This window comes from Oryza glaberrima, chromosome 12 (assembly GCF_000147395.1).
Source record: "Oryza glaberrima chromosome 12, OglaRS2, whole genome shotgun sequence".
Lineage (NCBI taxonomy): Eukaryota > Viridiplantae > Streptophyta > Magnoliopsida > Poales > Poaceae > Oryza > Oryza glaberrima.
In genome coordinates, this window is record NC_068337.1 from 23651202 (window position 1) to 23669332 (window position 18131).

Below are 18131 nucleotides of genomic sequence, written 5' to 3' on the forward strand. Positions count from 1 at the left end.
TGCAAGGTCTCCCTCTGCCATGTTGATTGCTCTGAAATATATATATACTCCTGCTGCTACTCGGATCAGTGCATTCAAAAGAACATCTGCTTAATGGTGATCGTACTAGAAACTTTAGAGAACAAATTAAAACGAAGCCGGAGCCGGAGTTCAGTATAAACCAGTAAGGAAGAAACTAACATATTTTTGGACATGCTCTGATAGTTCCTCTGTTGCTGAACTGATCCAATATCCATGAAGCATTTGCTGCTGAATGCTGGCTTCAAGGAAAGGAATTATCAGATGAGCCTGATTACACTATTACAACAGTCTTTGCTTGCAAAGATCAGTGCTTTTAATCAGTAACCAATTCTTTTTTGGGTAAAGAGGATATACTCCCTCCATACTCGTAAAGGAAGTCGTTTTGGACAGCGGCACGGTCTCCAAAACACAACTTTGACTTCTTGTTTCTGTAAAAATATTTATTGAAAAGTGATATATGTATATTTTTATGAAAGTATTTTTCAAGACAAATATATTCATATAATTTTTATATTTTTAAACTCAACAACTTGAGAGTTATTCATGATTTATATTCTCAATGTTTGACTTAAACATTGTTCTAAACGACTTCCATTATGAGTATGGAGGGAGTAGAGTACTTCCTCCATCCACGAATATAAGACATGAAGAAATTTGAATTGGAGGTGATTTATGGGACTAGTAATACCTCAAAATCCATTATAATTGTGGATAAATACAGGGCTAAAATCTTGTAGTATATTTATGGACCGAAGGAGTATATATCAAAGTGTTGATATGAAGTAACCGAGGGTAAAGGAAATCTGAAATCTGACTTGATGGGAGATTTGATGCTCCTGTGCCTGTCCATCTATCAGAGTCTAGAGTCTTCAAGTCATCAGAACTTCAAATCATTACAAATGACGGGGTCAGATAACAAAGATGATCAAGATAACAAAGAGTCAAGAGTTTAACATGGAAAATCATTGCCTGAAAAACCATGTATGCACAACTAACAATGACCACCGTAACTATGCAAATGATTAACAATTGCTGATGATTTCCAATATTTCACCATTTCAATTTGTGTACATGGTGCGCAAAAAAAAAAAGGAAGAAGAAAGAAGTAAAATACTAAACCAACACCAGCCTGTTGCTACCAGTGAGCAGTAATCCATGAAGAATGTTGTGAGATGGAAATAAAGAACAACTGACATATATTATGATCTTGCTGCAGTGTGTAATATGTCGTTCCCTTTTAGGCTTTAATTTTGGGATGTAGTTAGAGCTGATGATGTGTTGATGCTAAGCCTGACCTACCCTAATAATAAATCAAGCCAAAAAACATTCTGTTCCCGTCCTTGTCGCGGAGAGAGAGAGAGAGAGAGAGAGAGATAGAGAGAGAGAGAGAGAGAGTGCTGTCCTGCTAGCTATAGCAAACTGGATGCCTCTAGAGCCTGGGTCGCCGGACGGCGGCCGGCCGGCCGGCGAGAGACGACGCCGACATGCCGTCGCTTTCTAGCTGCTATCAGAGCTTTCAGAGGGGGTTCCACACATATTCTCTAGCTCCTCCACAGCTTGTTTATACCAAACGTCCAGAAATGTTTGAGAGCCCAAACAAACAATTTAATTACTGTCTGAATTCTATTTCACTTTTTTCTGGTTAAATGGAATTTTAGTGGATCTACCGTCGATGGACGGTGGATCCGGGTTACTTATTACTACTTCCGTTAATTTTACTTGACATTTCGAACATCGATATGTATTATTATTACTTTTTAATTAAACTATATGGTTATAATAATTGTTTTTGCATGTATACCTTTTAAATCATAATATTTTTGCATCTATTAATGGTTTAAGATTTCGATATTTGACTGTCTAGAAAGTCATCTATTTTAGATTAGAGACAATATGTATAAGAAGCTCATTCAGACCATTTATACCCTTTTTCTATTTACTATCGCTTTTCGCAATCATTTTCCTTTTTATAAATAATAAGCAATAAAACATTTTTCTGAAATTTCACCTTTCAAACTCTCGTTTATACGTGTACGTATATGCAATTACTACGTATGATCAAGCTTCAGACACCGGATCAATTACGTACGTTGCTACTTAAGGGCCCCTTTGAATGGCAGGAATGGAAAAACGGAGGAATAGGAAAAATGTAGGATTCTGACAGGAATGTAAGTATAAAATAGAGGATTGGAAAATATAGGAAAAACATAGGAATGACCGTTTGATTGGACCACAGGAAAAACGCAGAAATCGGATGAGAGAGATAGACTCAAAGGAATTTTTCCAAAAGGTTGGACCTCTTGCTAACTTTCCTCCAAAATCTTTATAGTATTAGCCATTCCATAGGAATTTTAAAGGATAGTATAGGATTCAATCCTTTGTTTCAAAGGCTTTTATATGAATTTTTTCCATAGGATTGAAATCCTTCAAATTTCCTATATTTTTCCTACAAATCAAAGGGGCCTTAATTTGTGCACCATGTACCTCACAGAGGGTTGAAGTTGGTACTAGCTAGTGTCCAGATCAAAGCCTTAATTTGAATTCACCTGTGAAAACTAAGTACTACGATGATTGGTAAACAAATGATGACTGAATCGATGACTGCATATCAATTAACGAATTGATTATTTTTGTTTTATCATTTCCAGACCCCTCCTTTTTCATCATTACCTTTTTATTCCTGTTCTGTCGGAGAGTGCCACGTGTCAGAAAAACATGCACACGTTTTTGCATTTCTTTTTTTTTTGCTCTCTTATTAATTAGTGACAAAATCAATAGCACAATCATTGAATGATAGACATAATGCATATTCTCTATGATTTGTTCATAAGTGCATGCTTTGTTCTGGAGGTAGGTATGGTTATTTGAAGATGTCTACTATAAGTTTATCAAAGTATGGTGCCACGGATTAATATATGAAAATAGCATTGTTTTTATTTGGTTAATGTGAGCAAACTATATATATATATTCGTGTTTATAAAGTTTCATAATTGTGATTGTATTTTGCTCTAGAGCAGTAGAGCTTGCATACTTTGAGTTGCTGAGGTCTCACTTGAAGCGATTTAAAGCTCAAGTTAATTATGCATTGAAATATCAGGAGCTATAAAACAATTATTCATGAATCAGTGATAAGACTTCGTGCTTGCTTCATTGGCCCATGCATTCCATAGCTTTCAGCATAATTAATCTGTACTTGCACATGTACGTCAACTATATAATATTTCCGGACTTTTCTGGAGATTTAGAACATCATGTCGTTTGTTGTTCTTGATGGTTTCATCTATCTATCTCGTGTCTTTATTAGGGAATAATTTTCTAAATAGTATCATGGCATATAGTGAGTTTTTTTTATTATGAATACTGCCAATCAATTTAAGCAGATGAAAATAACAGGGCCAATAACAGCAACACTGAACAACTGGCCATTGACTCGTGATTGGAGGAAAACAAGCCAACATGATGGTCATGATGATGATTAAACATATACTTAAATTTTAAATACTTTATTAATTAGTGGCTGAATTGTTTCTTCCAATCACTGGTTATTTCCTCTGTCAAGTTGAACCATGGAAGGCACCAACTTTTTGTTTTAAAAAAATATTTTTGTCTTTTTTGCATCTGAAAAGGATGGAATTGTCTATGGTGTACTTAAATCGACAAAAAATGCACTACTAATTTTACTACCTCATTTGCAATCTAGCGAGGCTTCGTATGGATTAAGCATATGCAATTTTTATGCATTCAAGCCTCCAAGGATATATATTCTACTTCAATTTAGTGCAACTAAGGTAAATTAAAGTTCAGACTGGAGTATATGTGAGCCCATGGATTTGGCAACTTAGGGCTCCTAGGTATTTTATAGGAATTGAACACTCCATTCCAAGAATTTTCAAAAGAATTGACTGTGTGAGAATCCCATAAAATCTATTCCTTTGTTGGAAAAGGCCCAGTTATAGGGAACTGTAGCTGTTACACTTGTCATAAAATAAGACAAGCCATTTATACATGATTAATTAAGTATAAATTATTATAAACTTGGAAAATGAGTTTATTTGTTTTTCTAAAGGAACTTCTATATAAAAAGTGTTTTTTTATAAAACAGACCGTTTTATCACTTTAGGAAGTGTGCTAATGAAGAAAAACAAGGAAATTGCAAATAAACGAGGAGACCAACGGAACCTACAGTGTCAGTCCGTGAGCTGTTAATTCTCAGTGTATATACTCGCGCTACTGAGGTAACTAGAAAGTTTAATAGTAAAAGCAACACTATATATTCACTTTAAAAGTCAAAAACGATGTTTGTTTCACTTATTGCCAGAGTACTATACTATGCTGGCTAGATGCATGGTAGGAGAATGCCCTCATTGGTAGGCAATGCCTTTTGATCTTTTCTTTATTGTATGACACACTAGTACCCATTTGATGAAACTTGAAACTCTAGAAATCCCAGTGGAGGAAGACAATTGTGCACATGTGTTGTTTGAACAATATAATAAAATTATATATATATGCATAGAGTTGCAAGTGCAAGGCATGTTTGTCTCCATCAAGGGAGGCATGGCCAGGGCTCCCTGATTGAGCTTCATCTGTTAGAAAAAGTGTAGAAACGCCGGCTAAAGTATGGTACCAACTCCTATCACCTCAGCAACTAGCTACACCCAAGTCAAGTCACAAGGTAGATGCATATGCCCCCCCCCCCCCCCCGGGTGTGGCGCAACACGTGTCGCCGCCCCAACCGTCGAGGCTAATCGCGGCTATATTAAGTTGAACCCTTAACCTTTGTTTATAGGCTGATTTAGCCCGCTATATTTTGTTAGGCAAGTGTTTTCGTGAGGTAATACCTAAGTCATGGTATGATTAATGAGATATCTAGCTGAAAAAATTCAAAATTTTGGCTTAATTTCAAAACTGCATGCTTTGAGGATTCGTTCTAGCAACCTTTTGAAAATAGTACTTTTGAAATTATATCTTTGAATCAATCAGTCACTTAATTGCTTTAACCTCATACATATGCCAAGAAGAAAACGACTGGTTGAGAGGTACTTTCAAGTACAAAAATACTACCTTATTAGAACGTGTTAGCTGCATACATTGTTTATGGCCCTGATTAATTCCTTGTTACTCATGCCATTTTATCTATGTAAGCAACCAAATTTCATGACAGCTAGCTCTGGGCATGGTTGATTGTCAAAGGGGTCACTTTTATTTCAGTGAGGTGAGCTGTAATTGGTATGCAAGTCTAACATATAGGATCAACAAGTTTATCAACGTGTCATGTTCTAGATTGTTTCGAGCCAAGTTAGAAATCTAGCATATATAACAAGGAAGGGGTAATTAATTCCTTATTTTTTGCCAAAAATTCATACGATCCATTATTTACCATTCGTTATCTCATTGACATATATCTCGATCAAAGATTGATTAAAGTTTAAGCTGAATATGAGTAATAAGTTATATAGGAGTATCCAGAAAGGAGCCAAGGAACCAATGAACCTGGTTTTTGATGCTAAAAAGTACAATTTACTTTCTGAGGATAAACTAGCTAGATAGAGTATGTGCTTTCTTTGATAGAATAAAGAAAAAGTATGGTGTTTGGTGGTGAGTAAAAGTATGTTCCAGTTAAAGTTTATTGTCCTTTCATCTTGGATTCAATCATGTACATCACAGTCCAGTGTGCAATCAGGTCAAGGTAGAGATATTTCGTGTGGAAGAAAGTCAAAGGAGATTTGCTTCACACAAGTATGTGTTGTCTTGTTGCTTGTATGCATTGTAGCAAAAGTTTCAACAAAAGGGTTCATATATGGCCTTTGTGCCTTATCTCCTTAGCAGCTATAGGATGTGTTTGCACAGGATGAGGCAAACATTATTTAAATTCTGAGCTTTACATATGACCAGCCAGCTTGTTGGCCATCCTGATTTGGTTTGCCTAGCTTCCTAGTTGATCTTGTTATGCAAGTTGCATTGGTAGAAGTAACTACTCAAAATCCAATTTGGCCACATGCTTGTAATCTTTTTTTTTGGTAATATATATCTTGTAAAAATTGGGCTTAACACAAATAAATACCTTTTTGGTGAATAAGAATAAAAACACTATTCGTTACTTGTGGGTTGGGAACCCATCTCCCCACATGGAAAACAGAGCAGTACATTAGTGTGTGATTAATTAAGTATTAGCTAATTTTTTTAAAAAAAATGGATTAAGTTGATTTTTTTAAAGCAACTTTCGTATAGAAACTTTTTGCAAGAAACACACCGTTTAACAGTTTGAAAAGCGTGCACGCGAAAAACGAGAGAGAGGGGATGGGAACCGGAACTTCCGAACATAGCCTAAGCTAGTTTGGTAAGGCCTAGAATGGACAATAAGATCCATACTAATTTCACTAGCTACAATTTTACAAGAATCGACATGAATTTTCATGTTGGCATCCTCTGGTTTCAAGCCAGGCCAACAATTCATATGCAGGATGAGGTAGGTAGGTCACCACTTATCAGTCATCACCAAGCATGAACTTGTCTTACACTCTCTAATCAAATTAAGGGAAGTTGGGAACTTGAACTTAAAGAATGCAGCCTTAGAGATCCAAATGTTTTCTACCGTTTAATCGTTTCCCTACTAGTGTATATGGAGGCTGAGGGATATAGAAATACCCTTACCGGACCCTTTCAGGAATTTTTGGGTGTGTGTATGCTGTACTTATATATGCGTCTTTTATGTAATCGAGAAAAATGATATATACTCCAATAGTTTCCAGTGCTATACCTCTCTAATAAGTTGGTTTTGCAAACATTTACAATATATGTAAGCAATGGTGGTGTATGATTTTCTTTAAGCTCGATTAGAGAAGTGCATACATATGTGTAATTCTAGTAACATTCATGCCACACGAATACACACGTGTATCATGACAGCTAAGAGTTGAGTAACCCCCTGTCAATGCTTCTCTTTTAGTTTATTACAGTTGGGTGATCATAGATGTTGGGATAAGTACAAAGACTTTGCAGTGATCAATCATAAGCCAACAAATGATAAAATAGAGCTTGATTAACCTTGATGTAGGTCAGCTAGCTAGCCTAGCACAGATAATTAAGTAGCAAATTATTGTGTATATATATTGGCCTGCTCTTTTATTTTGTTTGCAAGAACAAGGATTTTCCTTGTATTGACACATGCCTCTGAATCACAAAAAAAATATTATATTTTTAAAATCATAGTGCAAAAATTATATTTTGAAGAAAGGGAACTATACTTAATCATCCTTGTAATTAACAGTGCAAAAGTTAATTAATTAACCACGTTCTTGCCGACAAATATCTAGGAGCCCTGATCCCCATCAGTTAACTGTTGCTCACAGTGTTTGGCCTTTAGCTGGTATCGCTAATTTTGGGGTTCTCCTGGGAAGGTAGTGGCTCTGCCCCCTCCCAGCTATTTGGAATTGTGTGTAGCCGTCACAGTAGTCTTTCGTCTCTTCTTTATTTTAGTCTTCCCCCCTTTCTTGGCATAAGTCGATCTGACTGGTTGCGTCGTGTAACAAACATTCTATTCTTCTAATATATTGACGTGTAATCTTTCTGCGCGTTCGACGGAAAAAAAACTGTTGCTCACAGTGTCATTTGCAAATGGACGCACTGTCAATGAGTTAGGTTGCCAGTCCGGATGGAACTTAATTACTTAATTACTAGCTAGTAGTCTTCCCTTCAGCTTGATAATACCTATTATTTTACACAGTAACATGATCTACAAAATGACAATAATTCTGTCATAATAAATATAAAAAATAAATAAGTATTTAATTTTATAAAATATTTTTAGGCTAATCTATACATATTGTTGTTAGTATATTTAAACTAAATGCTCTAAAAGTTAATAATCATTAAAGTCCTAATAGTTTGATTTTAATTTTATCTAAAATGATAGGAATTATGGAACCGGAGGAAGAATTAGGCTGGAAACTTTACTACACAGTACATGACAAGACAGCGGTACTGTTACCTAAGTGAAGCTCATGCTATGAACCTTGCTCCTCCACTGCATCTGGATCCTCATGTCTAAACCAGCTTAATCAATTCACTGATGCAAATTAACAGAGGTAGATTAATGAGATAATATATATACCTTCAAGGAGCGCATTGAAATTTCTTCGTACTTGTGTGTAAGATCACGAGGACAAGATCTTGTCGTCGTCATAACTCATAAGTACTGCAGATCGATCGAATAAGAAGCTGTACACTGTTCTGATGGCAAAATCGTTCGAGCAGTACATCTTCAGTTAATAAGTTAATACAAAAAAAGATCAGTCTCTGAATTCTTGATTTGAGCTTTAATTTATGTTTCTCTAGACGAAACCAGTTGTACGTGTGAATTTAGTTTTGTTTTACAAGACTCCACATGGATGATACACCCTCATTTTTCATGTCAAAAATCAGACTTGCGTTTTAGAAATACAGGGAGAAAAATGTTGCAACTCTGAATTTTTCGAGACATCTTATATGTTTATTTCGACATGTTTAACCTAACTATATTTGTTACAGTTTTCCTATGAGGTGGGTCCCACTCCCAAAACATTTCTACAGTGAAAAATCTTGGTGCCAGAAGTACAGTAGAGAGGACACTTGTATCATGGCAGCCATAATTAATTAAACAAGCCATATATACACTTCATCTCTCTTGCCATATAGATCTCTGTTATTATTAGTTAGGGCATGTACAACTATGTTTATTAGTGGTCTCTCTCTATTACCATGTAAGTAAATTTGGTGACATGGAGGAAAGAGAAAGGAGTATGGTTATTATGCATGACAACGGCTCAGAGTCGACTCTTAGCATTTACTAGAGCAAATTTTATTGCATGGTGGTGAAAGAAAAGAAATAAAAGTAAGAAAAAGTATTTTGATACATTAATGATTAGAGACCATATTGTCTCTAACTGTTGTAGTTGTAGGATGCTAGTCTCTAAATGACGTAGAACTCATATCCGACTCTACTTTGTACATGCCCTTATTACTATATCCCCATTCATGCAAAATTTAATCCTCATCAGTAGTACAACAACTACTACTAGTGCTATAATATATTACTCCATCTCTTGGATTGTTCTGATCTGATCTCTTGATGATGTACACAAATACAAAATACAAATTATATGATCCCTCATGAGAATATAGCTCCTCTCATCTCACTCTCCTGCATCTATGGATGCAGTAGACTACCAAGAGGAGCCAAGCAAGAAGAAGCTAGCTACTAGTAACTACTTACCTATAGCTACTATTAGCTCCTTCAAAACGTAGAAATTTTACAAAATATTCATAGAAAATAGCTCGGTTTCTTCAAAACTCCCGCAAAATTCCTCCGATCCGAATAGGCCCTCGAAGGAATTTTACGGGAGTTTTTAAGCAACCGAGCTATTTTCTGTGACATCGAGCTTATGCCTAGCTAGCTCCATGTCCAAAAGCAGAAAAGCTCAGCCTAACAAATTAACTTGCATCAACATCTACATGGACATGGCATGGAGCTAGCTAGCTTGAGCTTTGAGCTTGAACTTGATTTTGCACATGGCCATGGCGGATTCTTGCATGCATGCGTCAAGCAGCTGCAGCTTGTTCTTGTTCCTTCTCGAGCTGCAGCCTGATCTCCATGTTGAACCTGGCGATGAACTCCTCCACGCGCCGGTTCAGCTCCTCGTCGGAGAGCCGCGAGTACTCGCTGCTGCTCGTCGTCATCTCCTCCTCCTCCTCCGGCTCCGGCTCCGGCGGCCGCTCCGTTGCAGTTCGCCGGAGCTTCTCCTCCCTCACGACGATGCTCTTCTCCTGCACCGGCGGCGTCACCACCAGCGCATGGTGCGACCTGCTCCGACGACGGCGACGCGCCATCGTCGTCGTCCTCTCCGCCTCTCTGCTGCCAGCGACGGCGACGCTCTTGCTCGCCGCCAGCCTCGTCGGCCTTGCTGCTGCCTGCACCACCTCGCCGCCGCCGCCGTAGTACGGCACCAACATCATCGTGGACTCCTCCTCCGCCGGCTCGCCGGCGACGACAACACCGTCATCGTCTTCTTGGCCACCTCTCGGCGGCGCCACCACCAATGCATGGCTGAGGCTGACATCGGTGACAACCATGGCTTGAAGCTCGCCGGAGCTTGAGGCGGGCCTACCGGCGAAGAAGAGCATGCCGGAGTCGGCGGCGATGACGATGATGATGGAGTTGGACATGAGGAACCAGAAGGTGGTGTCCCGGAAGAGCGTCGCCGGCGGGATGCGGAGGAAGGAGACGTAGAGCACCGGCAGCGACATCACCAGAATGGAGATGGACACCTTCGCCGCCACCATCATCTGCTTGTTGTTGCCACTCTTCTTCTCTGCATCACCACCATCGCCACCAGCAGCTTCAGCTTGCATGTTCAGCAGAGGCAGCATCTATGATCTATCTAGCTATAGATTTCTGAAATTATTTCTGCTGGATTATCTTGGCTTCTTCTCTCTTCTTGATCTAGTTCTTGCTTTGGCTTTGGTGAATTGGGTTTTGTGATTTCTATGGAGTTGTGGTGTGAGATGTCCCTTTTATAGGAGGGATATGTGTGTGTGTGTGGTTGCATTGCATGCTACTAAATGCTAATTGTTGTGTAGGTGTAGGCTTGTGGTTGTACACAAATGTGAGAGAGGGAATGAATGATTGGTGTGTGTTGTCTGTGTGTTTGTGAGTGTCTAGAGAGTGCAAGTGAATGGAGGGAGTGTGGCATCACAAGTAGCTCTCCTCCTAATTAATACTAATGTTTTTTTTAATGAATGGGTGAATAATTTAATAGTTAATAGTAATGTTGTGGCTGGATGGCAATGGCATGGTGGTTTTTGCATGCCTGAATGGAGAGGGCATGTAAAGCAAAGGGAGCTGCTGGATTTGGTGTTGAATTTAGCCATGTAATGCAGTGCAATTTGCAGAGGTGAGACCAGATTGGGTCTCTATAGTACAAGTTGGCCGGCAGGCCAGGACAAGCAATATGGCCTCTCTCTTTGGGATATATATGCATGAGAAAAACAACCATGCTTTTGGTTTGAAAAGTAAGTTAGGAGCATACTCCCTCCTCTCATATCCACACAACCTAACATCCATGAAAGGATTGATCATACTTTGGCCCTCAACCATATTAATCTCAAATATATATTTTTTGGTTGAACCATTATATTTATGTGTTAGTTTTGTTTCAAAATAAGACCTTTTTATATGTATTTTTCCTTAAATATAAGTATATAACATAGCGCAATCGAATTTTGTAACGTAACGTACATATCTTTCTCTATCATGCGATTTATTTTTACACTCGGGATATATATTATGGCAGGAAAACAGATTAAAGATTTTTTAGAAAGTAGATCATATTGGTCCAGCTTTTTGGAAAAAGCAAAAAGAAAAGACCATGATTAAATATTTAATAAGTACTCCTTTCGTCTGTCCTATAATATAGTAATTTCTAGGTAGTGACATGGGTATTAAGTTGAAGAGAGTAAAAATACATGTTTGCCTCTCAGGGTCGGTGGGTGTGAGTCCAGGGCTGGGGTGATTTTTAGATAATGGAATGAAACATCCCGACCTTTACTCAAAGAGCTACATCCAATTATTACAGAACTCACACAGAAGAAAACTCACACAAAAAGTTCACGATAGTAGAAACAAAGCTAAGCAAACACAAACCATCATGAAGCCAAGGATACTATGAATAGTTAGGGGTAAAAAAGTTGTTATATTTGGGATAAAATATTAATTCTAAAGGTCACTATATTTTTGTTTTGGGATAGAGAGACTAGAAACCATGATGGCCACCTCACATAATTCAGAGCAACTAGCTAGCTAGCTATACCACCTATGGACAGTGAACACAGAGGGGTAACTCCAATACATCCAATCTGAATGAGATGGTTCAAAAGGCCATTAGCACACTCCTGGCAAATTAAAACTAGATTAAATTGGTTAGTAGCTAGCTAGTGCTTAACAACTCGTTTCTGAACATATATAGGAGTACATATCTGCAGTAACATGGTGATGGTTGAAATGACTTAGCCGCTGGACTCTTGTGAATGAATGATTGCAAAGCAGCTGGGTCCAATTCAAGAAGACACACAACCAAATCATTATAGCCGAAAGACTTGGCACAAATTCCATGCAAATATGCAGTTGATATCACATCAAATCGATCGCCCTTTGATTTGTTCTCTTGTGTGCCCTGGCTGCCTGATATGATGGAACGTACATACGCATCTGGTGATCATCATTCTAGAATACTAGCTATCCATCGATGATCAATAATTGGGGAAAAGGGAGAAATATCAAGAACTACTAGTTATTAATGTGTTTCCTCCATGGCCACGTACATATGTGTGCCAATCGTGTCCTAGGTGCTACCAAACCCTATTCGATCTCTCATGCAACTCATGTCGATTACACAGTTTCGATCAAAGTTTGTCTGAATTGTGATCCCATTTGCATATCTGTATACAAGTATATAAGTTGGTTGGAAATTTTCGAACTTCAGTTTGTTTTTGCTTCTTCATCTCAACCAATTTCAGCATCGACTTAGGACTTAATTAATAATTAGGCGTAGTTTAGATTCAGAATTTTTTTCAGAAGTATTGCTGCAGAAACTGAATTCTATATCTGTATATAAGTTGGTTGAAGTTTTTGGAACATTGGTTTATATTTGTTTCTTCATGTCAATCAAGTTTTCAGCATCATATAGATCGACTTAATTAAGGACTTTTGGGTCATTGAGATTCAGAAATATTTTCTGAACATTGTTGCAGAAACTGAACTGTTCACTAATTTAGAACTGTATTTGGTGCTAAGCACAATTGTGGCATAAGAAAAGGGACTATGACAAAACATGTAGCTGATCAATTGGAATCAATGAACTAATTCATGTTCCATATATAGATGCAAAATGGCATATGCTTGCTGAACCAAAAGGACACATATTTTTTGTTGGAATGTCCAGGACATATTGGAACAAATTAAATTATGCAGATGTGAAGTAGCAGCTGCAGCTATCAAGCACTTTGGTACTAAGATATATTACTAAGTAAGCTATGAGCTGATGAACCTGAGACCACATATGAGACTAGGACGTGTCCTGGTACGTACTGCAAGGGCCATATTAATTGATTGGTTTTTCGCTAATCATGGAGTACAGGTGGCACTAAGTTGGTACAGATATTTAGGTCAAATCCAACCCTTGCAATTAGCATGTATAGATAGATTCATGCATGCAATCAATCAATTGGCACTAAATTTCTTGGCTAGGGATCACTAAATTTGCAGGGTCCTACGTACGTGTATTATGTGACCAATTAACCAACCATCAGACAATACTACACAACGTCAAATAGGTACTGGTATAAAAGGTGTTGGTTATTCGGAACAAACCTGCACCTATTATCAATTATAGGTACCGGTTACGCGTAAAAATCAACAACAATACTTTAGGGTAGCAGTTATTAATGAAAAACTGACACCTATAGTTAATCCGGTCACCATGAAACGCAGTAACACATCTAAGTCCTGTTCAGATTGATATCATTTCAAACCATATTATTTTTTTTAGAGTTGTCAAATATGTGCATCCGTTTAGTTTCTTACCAAACTTTGGTAATTACATAATAAATCCTGCCAAAATTTTGGCAATATTACCAAATTGCCAAAATATTGGTATTGGTAATTTTTATTTTGACTATAATCTGAACAGCCCCATTTATATATGGTATGTGATCAATTAATTAACACCATTAGAGGTTTCTACTTTCTAGAATCTTCTTATATTCTCCTTTCATCCTCATCACTATGTCCACGGCCAGGGATTATATGAAACAAGAGAGAAGAAACTAGAAGCAAGCTAACTTTTGATGAACTCTAGTAAGTGTCAGGACCCACCTGCTGGTTTGTTTGGAACTGTATGAGTAAGATATGAACAGTGTATAATTTAGCTCAGAATCTTAATTTACTACTTAAAAATAACATAGTAGTGACAGTGAAACTGAGTCTATATATTGCTAAAATAATACACTTTTGCCTGCCCCTAATTAAGCCATCCATTGGCGGAAAAATCGTCCTACTTCTCAACGGGTAGTTCGATCGGATTTCTGTTTAAGGGCTCCATGATAAATTGATAAGAGCTAAAAAAAATTAATGAGATGTGTGTTTATCCTTGTAAAGCATGGGCATATTAGCTAGTAAGTGAAAAAGAAACTGGGGTAGATATAAAATGAGCATTAATCAATCGGTGATAGGTCTGGATGTACACCTCTGATTACCTGATTTAAATCTTCTTTACTACAATTTGCATTGGATGACTATTTCTTCTCCATTAAATGGCTCTTCTTGTTGCACATTTGTGTTCTTCATAACTCTATTTATGTCACATATGATTATCATCTCAAAAGAAGTATTTCTCTCTAAAGAAAGAAATCAGAATAAAGCCCATATATATAATGGTCGTAGAAGCAAAGGAAGGCCTTGTTAATTGGGCCTTAATGGATCGGCCCAAAGAAAGCAAACCAAGTCCATCAAAAACCAGCAAAGCCCGTCGATGCAACCGAGGCTCCCACTCTCCCTGCACCCGCTCCATGCACCCATCCCCCGTGAACCGGCACTCTCCATGTGGGCCCCACCTCTCCTCGGTCCATAGACCGGGTCCACGACAAAAAACTCCCTCCTCCTCCTCGCCTCGTGCTCTCCGCCGCCTCGTTTCCATCTCCGCCGCGCTCGCCGCGTTCACACTATAAAACACCCCCTCCCCGCGCCGCCGCCGCCGCAGCAGCCGCCACCGCCGCCGGAATCCGAGACCTCTCGCCGTCCCGCCACGCGCGCGCGCGAGCGAGCGAAGAGAGAGAGAAATGGCCACCGCTGCCGCCGCCTCGCTGCAGTACGCGCTGCACGGCGCCGCCTCCGCCTCCGCCAAGCCCAGATCCGCCGCGCCAGGCAGGAGCGTGCGCGTGGCCGCGGCGAGGAGGTCGGTGCGGGCGCGCGGAGGGGCGGTGGTAGCGCGCGCCGCGGTTACAGTTACGTGCCGGGTTCTTTGTTCTTCGTCCTCTGCTCAGAATTCCTTAACTGAATTCTGAATTCTTTGTGTGTTTGCAGGCGAGTGCGGATGCGACGGCGGAATCCAAGTCCGGCGGGTAAGTTGTTTCTCTCCTTTTTTCCATTTTATTTTCAAAATGGTTGTGTTGCTCTTCACGAAGAGAAGAGATCAGGAGAACGCCTGGAATTCTGGATTGATTCAGACTGGGGAAACGATTCGGTTTGTTCTAGATGCAATCGTATAAGTGGAGTAGCTTTCCTGCCATTTTTGACGATTACTATTGTCTTGTGTGTGGATTGTATAGCTCATATGAACAGAATTACTGGCTTTTTGTGGCTTGTAAAGTTGTAATCCGAAGCTTTATTGCTTTGCTGTGCACCTATGCTTTTAACTTTGGTGGAAATGAGATTTATTGATTTAGTTTCTCTAATTAGTGGTGTTAACTGGGAGGCATGAACAAAGCAGCCTGAGTTTTTTTTTCCCCTAGTTAATTTATACACACATGTTTTCAATTATCTCCAGACTTGGAGGAAAAGAACAGTAGCAGTTTAATTATCTCCAAACTTGGTGACCAGTTTAATGTTTGAACAATGTAGCCAAGTGTAGCACATGTCCTGAATGATATGGTCTTCGAAATAGAGAACTAGTCCCTGGAATCCCAGTAATGGAACAATTATGGCAATGGCATTGCATCATTTGCCATTTTATGTTAATAGCCAGTTGTGTTACATTTAGCTTGAATCACATCACACAAGACATATTTACACTGCCCTGTGTATGGTAGATAAACTACTTGATCTTGAACTAGTTTGCAGAGGACATAAAATGCTTGGGTAGCTGGTTCCTTGGACAATTCTGTTCATTCTCGTATTTTAGTACTTTAGTTGAATATGTATCCTGCATCAGCAGGTCTGGCACTTGCACTTAGGGGGTCCTGTTTTTGCTTGGACTTAGTTTGGTTTACAACATTTGCTTAGCTTGTGCAAATTGGATATATGTGATTGTGAAGAACAACAGCTACTCATTGAAATTAAAACTTATGTGCATAAAGTTATAGGTGTGAATGTGGCAATAATAAGATATGTCGTTGAAGTAGTCTATAAGGAGTCACTTCCATGCAACTGGACTTGTTCTTGCCTTCTTCATTTACCAGTCAGGATCCATTTTGACAGACAGGAGACTATTTTGTTGGTTTCACACTACAGTAAGGCCTCATTTGCAGCTGTCTAAAATCCTGGACCACTCACATGGATGGGCTAGGGATTTAGCCCATCCAAATGAGGCCAGGGAAGTGCAAATTAGTGACAGCCAGAACTTGTCCAGGAACGTTTGGGTACTGCTAAAAAAAAGATGACTGTTTCGAGCTTGTAACTAGCAAAAAACAATCCAAAGTACCCTTTATTTTCTCCATATACATTATTTGTTAATTTACGAGTAAAGCACTGTTGTAGATGAAATCATATAAATATTACATGATCATTGGTTTCTTTTAGATATGCTGAACACAATCTAATCTCGCCAGGATAATCCAATCAGTAATGCCAACGACGAACACCGACCAACTGTAGTTTGTTTAAATTTTGTTACAATAATTACAGCTGATATACTGCTTGAAGAGTTGAGTGAATAATGTATATTCTTCTTGAATGCCATTATGCTACCTTCAAAGTATAAAGAAATCTTCAGAATGATTTGCGACAAATATCATTTGCATGTAGTTGATCTGAAAAGTCGCCTGACTGCATTAACATTTTGTTCCGCAGTCATGAGGTCCTGTTGTTTGAGGCCCTTCGAGAAGCATTGATAGAAGAGATGAAAGAAGATCCTACAGTTTGTGTATTTGGTGAAGATGTTGGTCACTATGGAGGTTCATATAAGGTGACCAAGGGCTTGGCTGAGATGTTTGGAGACCTTCGGGTTCTTGATACCCCTATTGCTGAGAATTCTTTCGCTGGCATGGGAGTTGGAGCAGCAATGAAGGGGCTAAGGCCAATTGTTGAAGGCATGAACATGGGTTTCCTTCTCCTTGCTTACAATCAGATCTCAAACAATTGTGGTATGCTTCATTATACCTCAGGTGGCCAGTTCAAGATCCCGATTGTGATTCGAGGCCCTGGTGGTGTTGGTCGCCAGCTTGGTGCTGAGCATTCACAACGTCTCGAATCGTACTTCCAGTCCATTCCTGGACTTCAAATGGTTGCTTGCTCTACTCCTTACAATGCTAAGGGCCTGATGAAGGCTGCCATAAGGAGTGAGAACCCTGTGGTGCTGTTCGAGCATGTCCTTCTGTACAACCTGAAGGAGAAGATCCCTGATGAGGAATACATTTGCTGCTTGGAGGAGGCCGAGATGGTACGTCCAGGTGAGCATGTGACCATCCTCACGTACTCTCGCATGAGGTACCATGTGATGCAGGCAGCCAAGACACTGGTGAACAAAGGGTATGATCCGGAGGTCATTGATATCAGGTCGCTGAAACCATTCGATCTGCACACGATAGGGAACTCCATTAAGAAGACCCACCGCGTTCTGATTGTGGAGGAGTGCATGCGAACGGGTGGTATCGGCGCCAGCCTGAGGTCGGCCATCATTGATAACTTCTGGGACTACCTTGATGCCCCCATCATGTGCTTGTCATCACAGGATGTACCGACGCCATATGCTGCAACTCTGGAGGACGCAACTGTCGTGCAGCCTGCCCAAATTGTGGCCGCTGTCGAGCAGATCTGCCAATAATTCAAATCTTAATGACATTGTTGAACATCATGATTTGTGGATTCAGAACCACTGTCCTTTGTTCGTCTTGTCACATAGTGACCTCCATTGTGGCGTAGACACTGTATTCTATTTCCCCAACACTAAAGTTATACCCTTACCCATGCATTATTGGTCTCTCTGTTCTTCCTGCTACATTTGGTGCTCCATGTTCAATTTCTGTACTATATGTTTGGTGCTCCATGTTAAACTTTTGCACTACCATATGTTTGGGAAGCCAAGTGTTACCACAAGCTGGTTACATGGACATGGCTCCAGCTTCTCTTCTGTTGCTGGTA

General features: G+C 39.3%; 2 protein-coding genes across 2 annotated transcripts; one reads left to right on the forward strand and one right to left on the reverse strand.

Annotated features, from left to right (window-relative positions):
• Positions 1-9081: 9081 nt before the first annotated feature.
• On the reverse strand, positions 9082-10658 carry LOC127756789 (uncharacterized). The gene has a single exon (XM_052282162.1). It carries the CDS (start codon positions 10427-10429, stop codon positions 9602-9604), a length of 828 nt encoding a protein of 275 aa, XP_052138122.1. The 5' UTR covers positions 10430-10658; the 3' UTR covers positions 9082-9601.
• Positions 10659-14760: 4102 nt separating this feature from the next.
• LOC127757560 (pyruvate dehydrogenase E1 component subunit beta-3, chloroplastic) lies at positions 14761-17961 on the forward strand. The gene is made up of 3 exons (XM_052283099.1): positions 14761-15058; positions 15138-15175; positions 16842-17961. Exons 1-3 carry the CDS (start codon positions 14894-14896, stop codon positions 17812-17814), a joined length of 1176 nt encoding a protein of 391 aa, XP_052139059.1. The 5' UTR covers positions 14761-14893; the 3' UTR covers positions 17815-17961.
• The last annotated feature ends 170 nt before the right edge of the window (positions 17962-18131 follow it).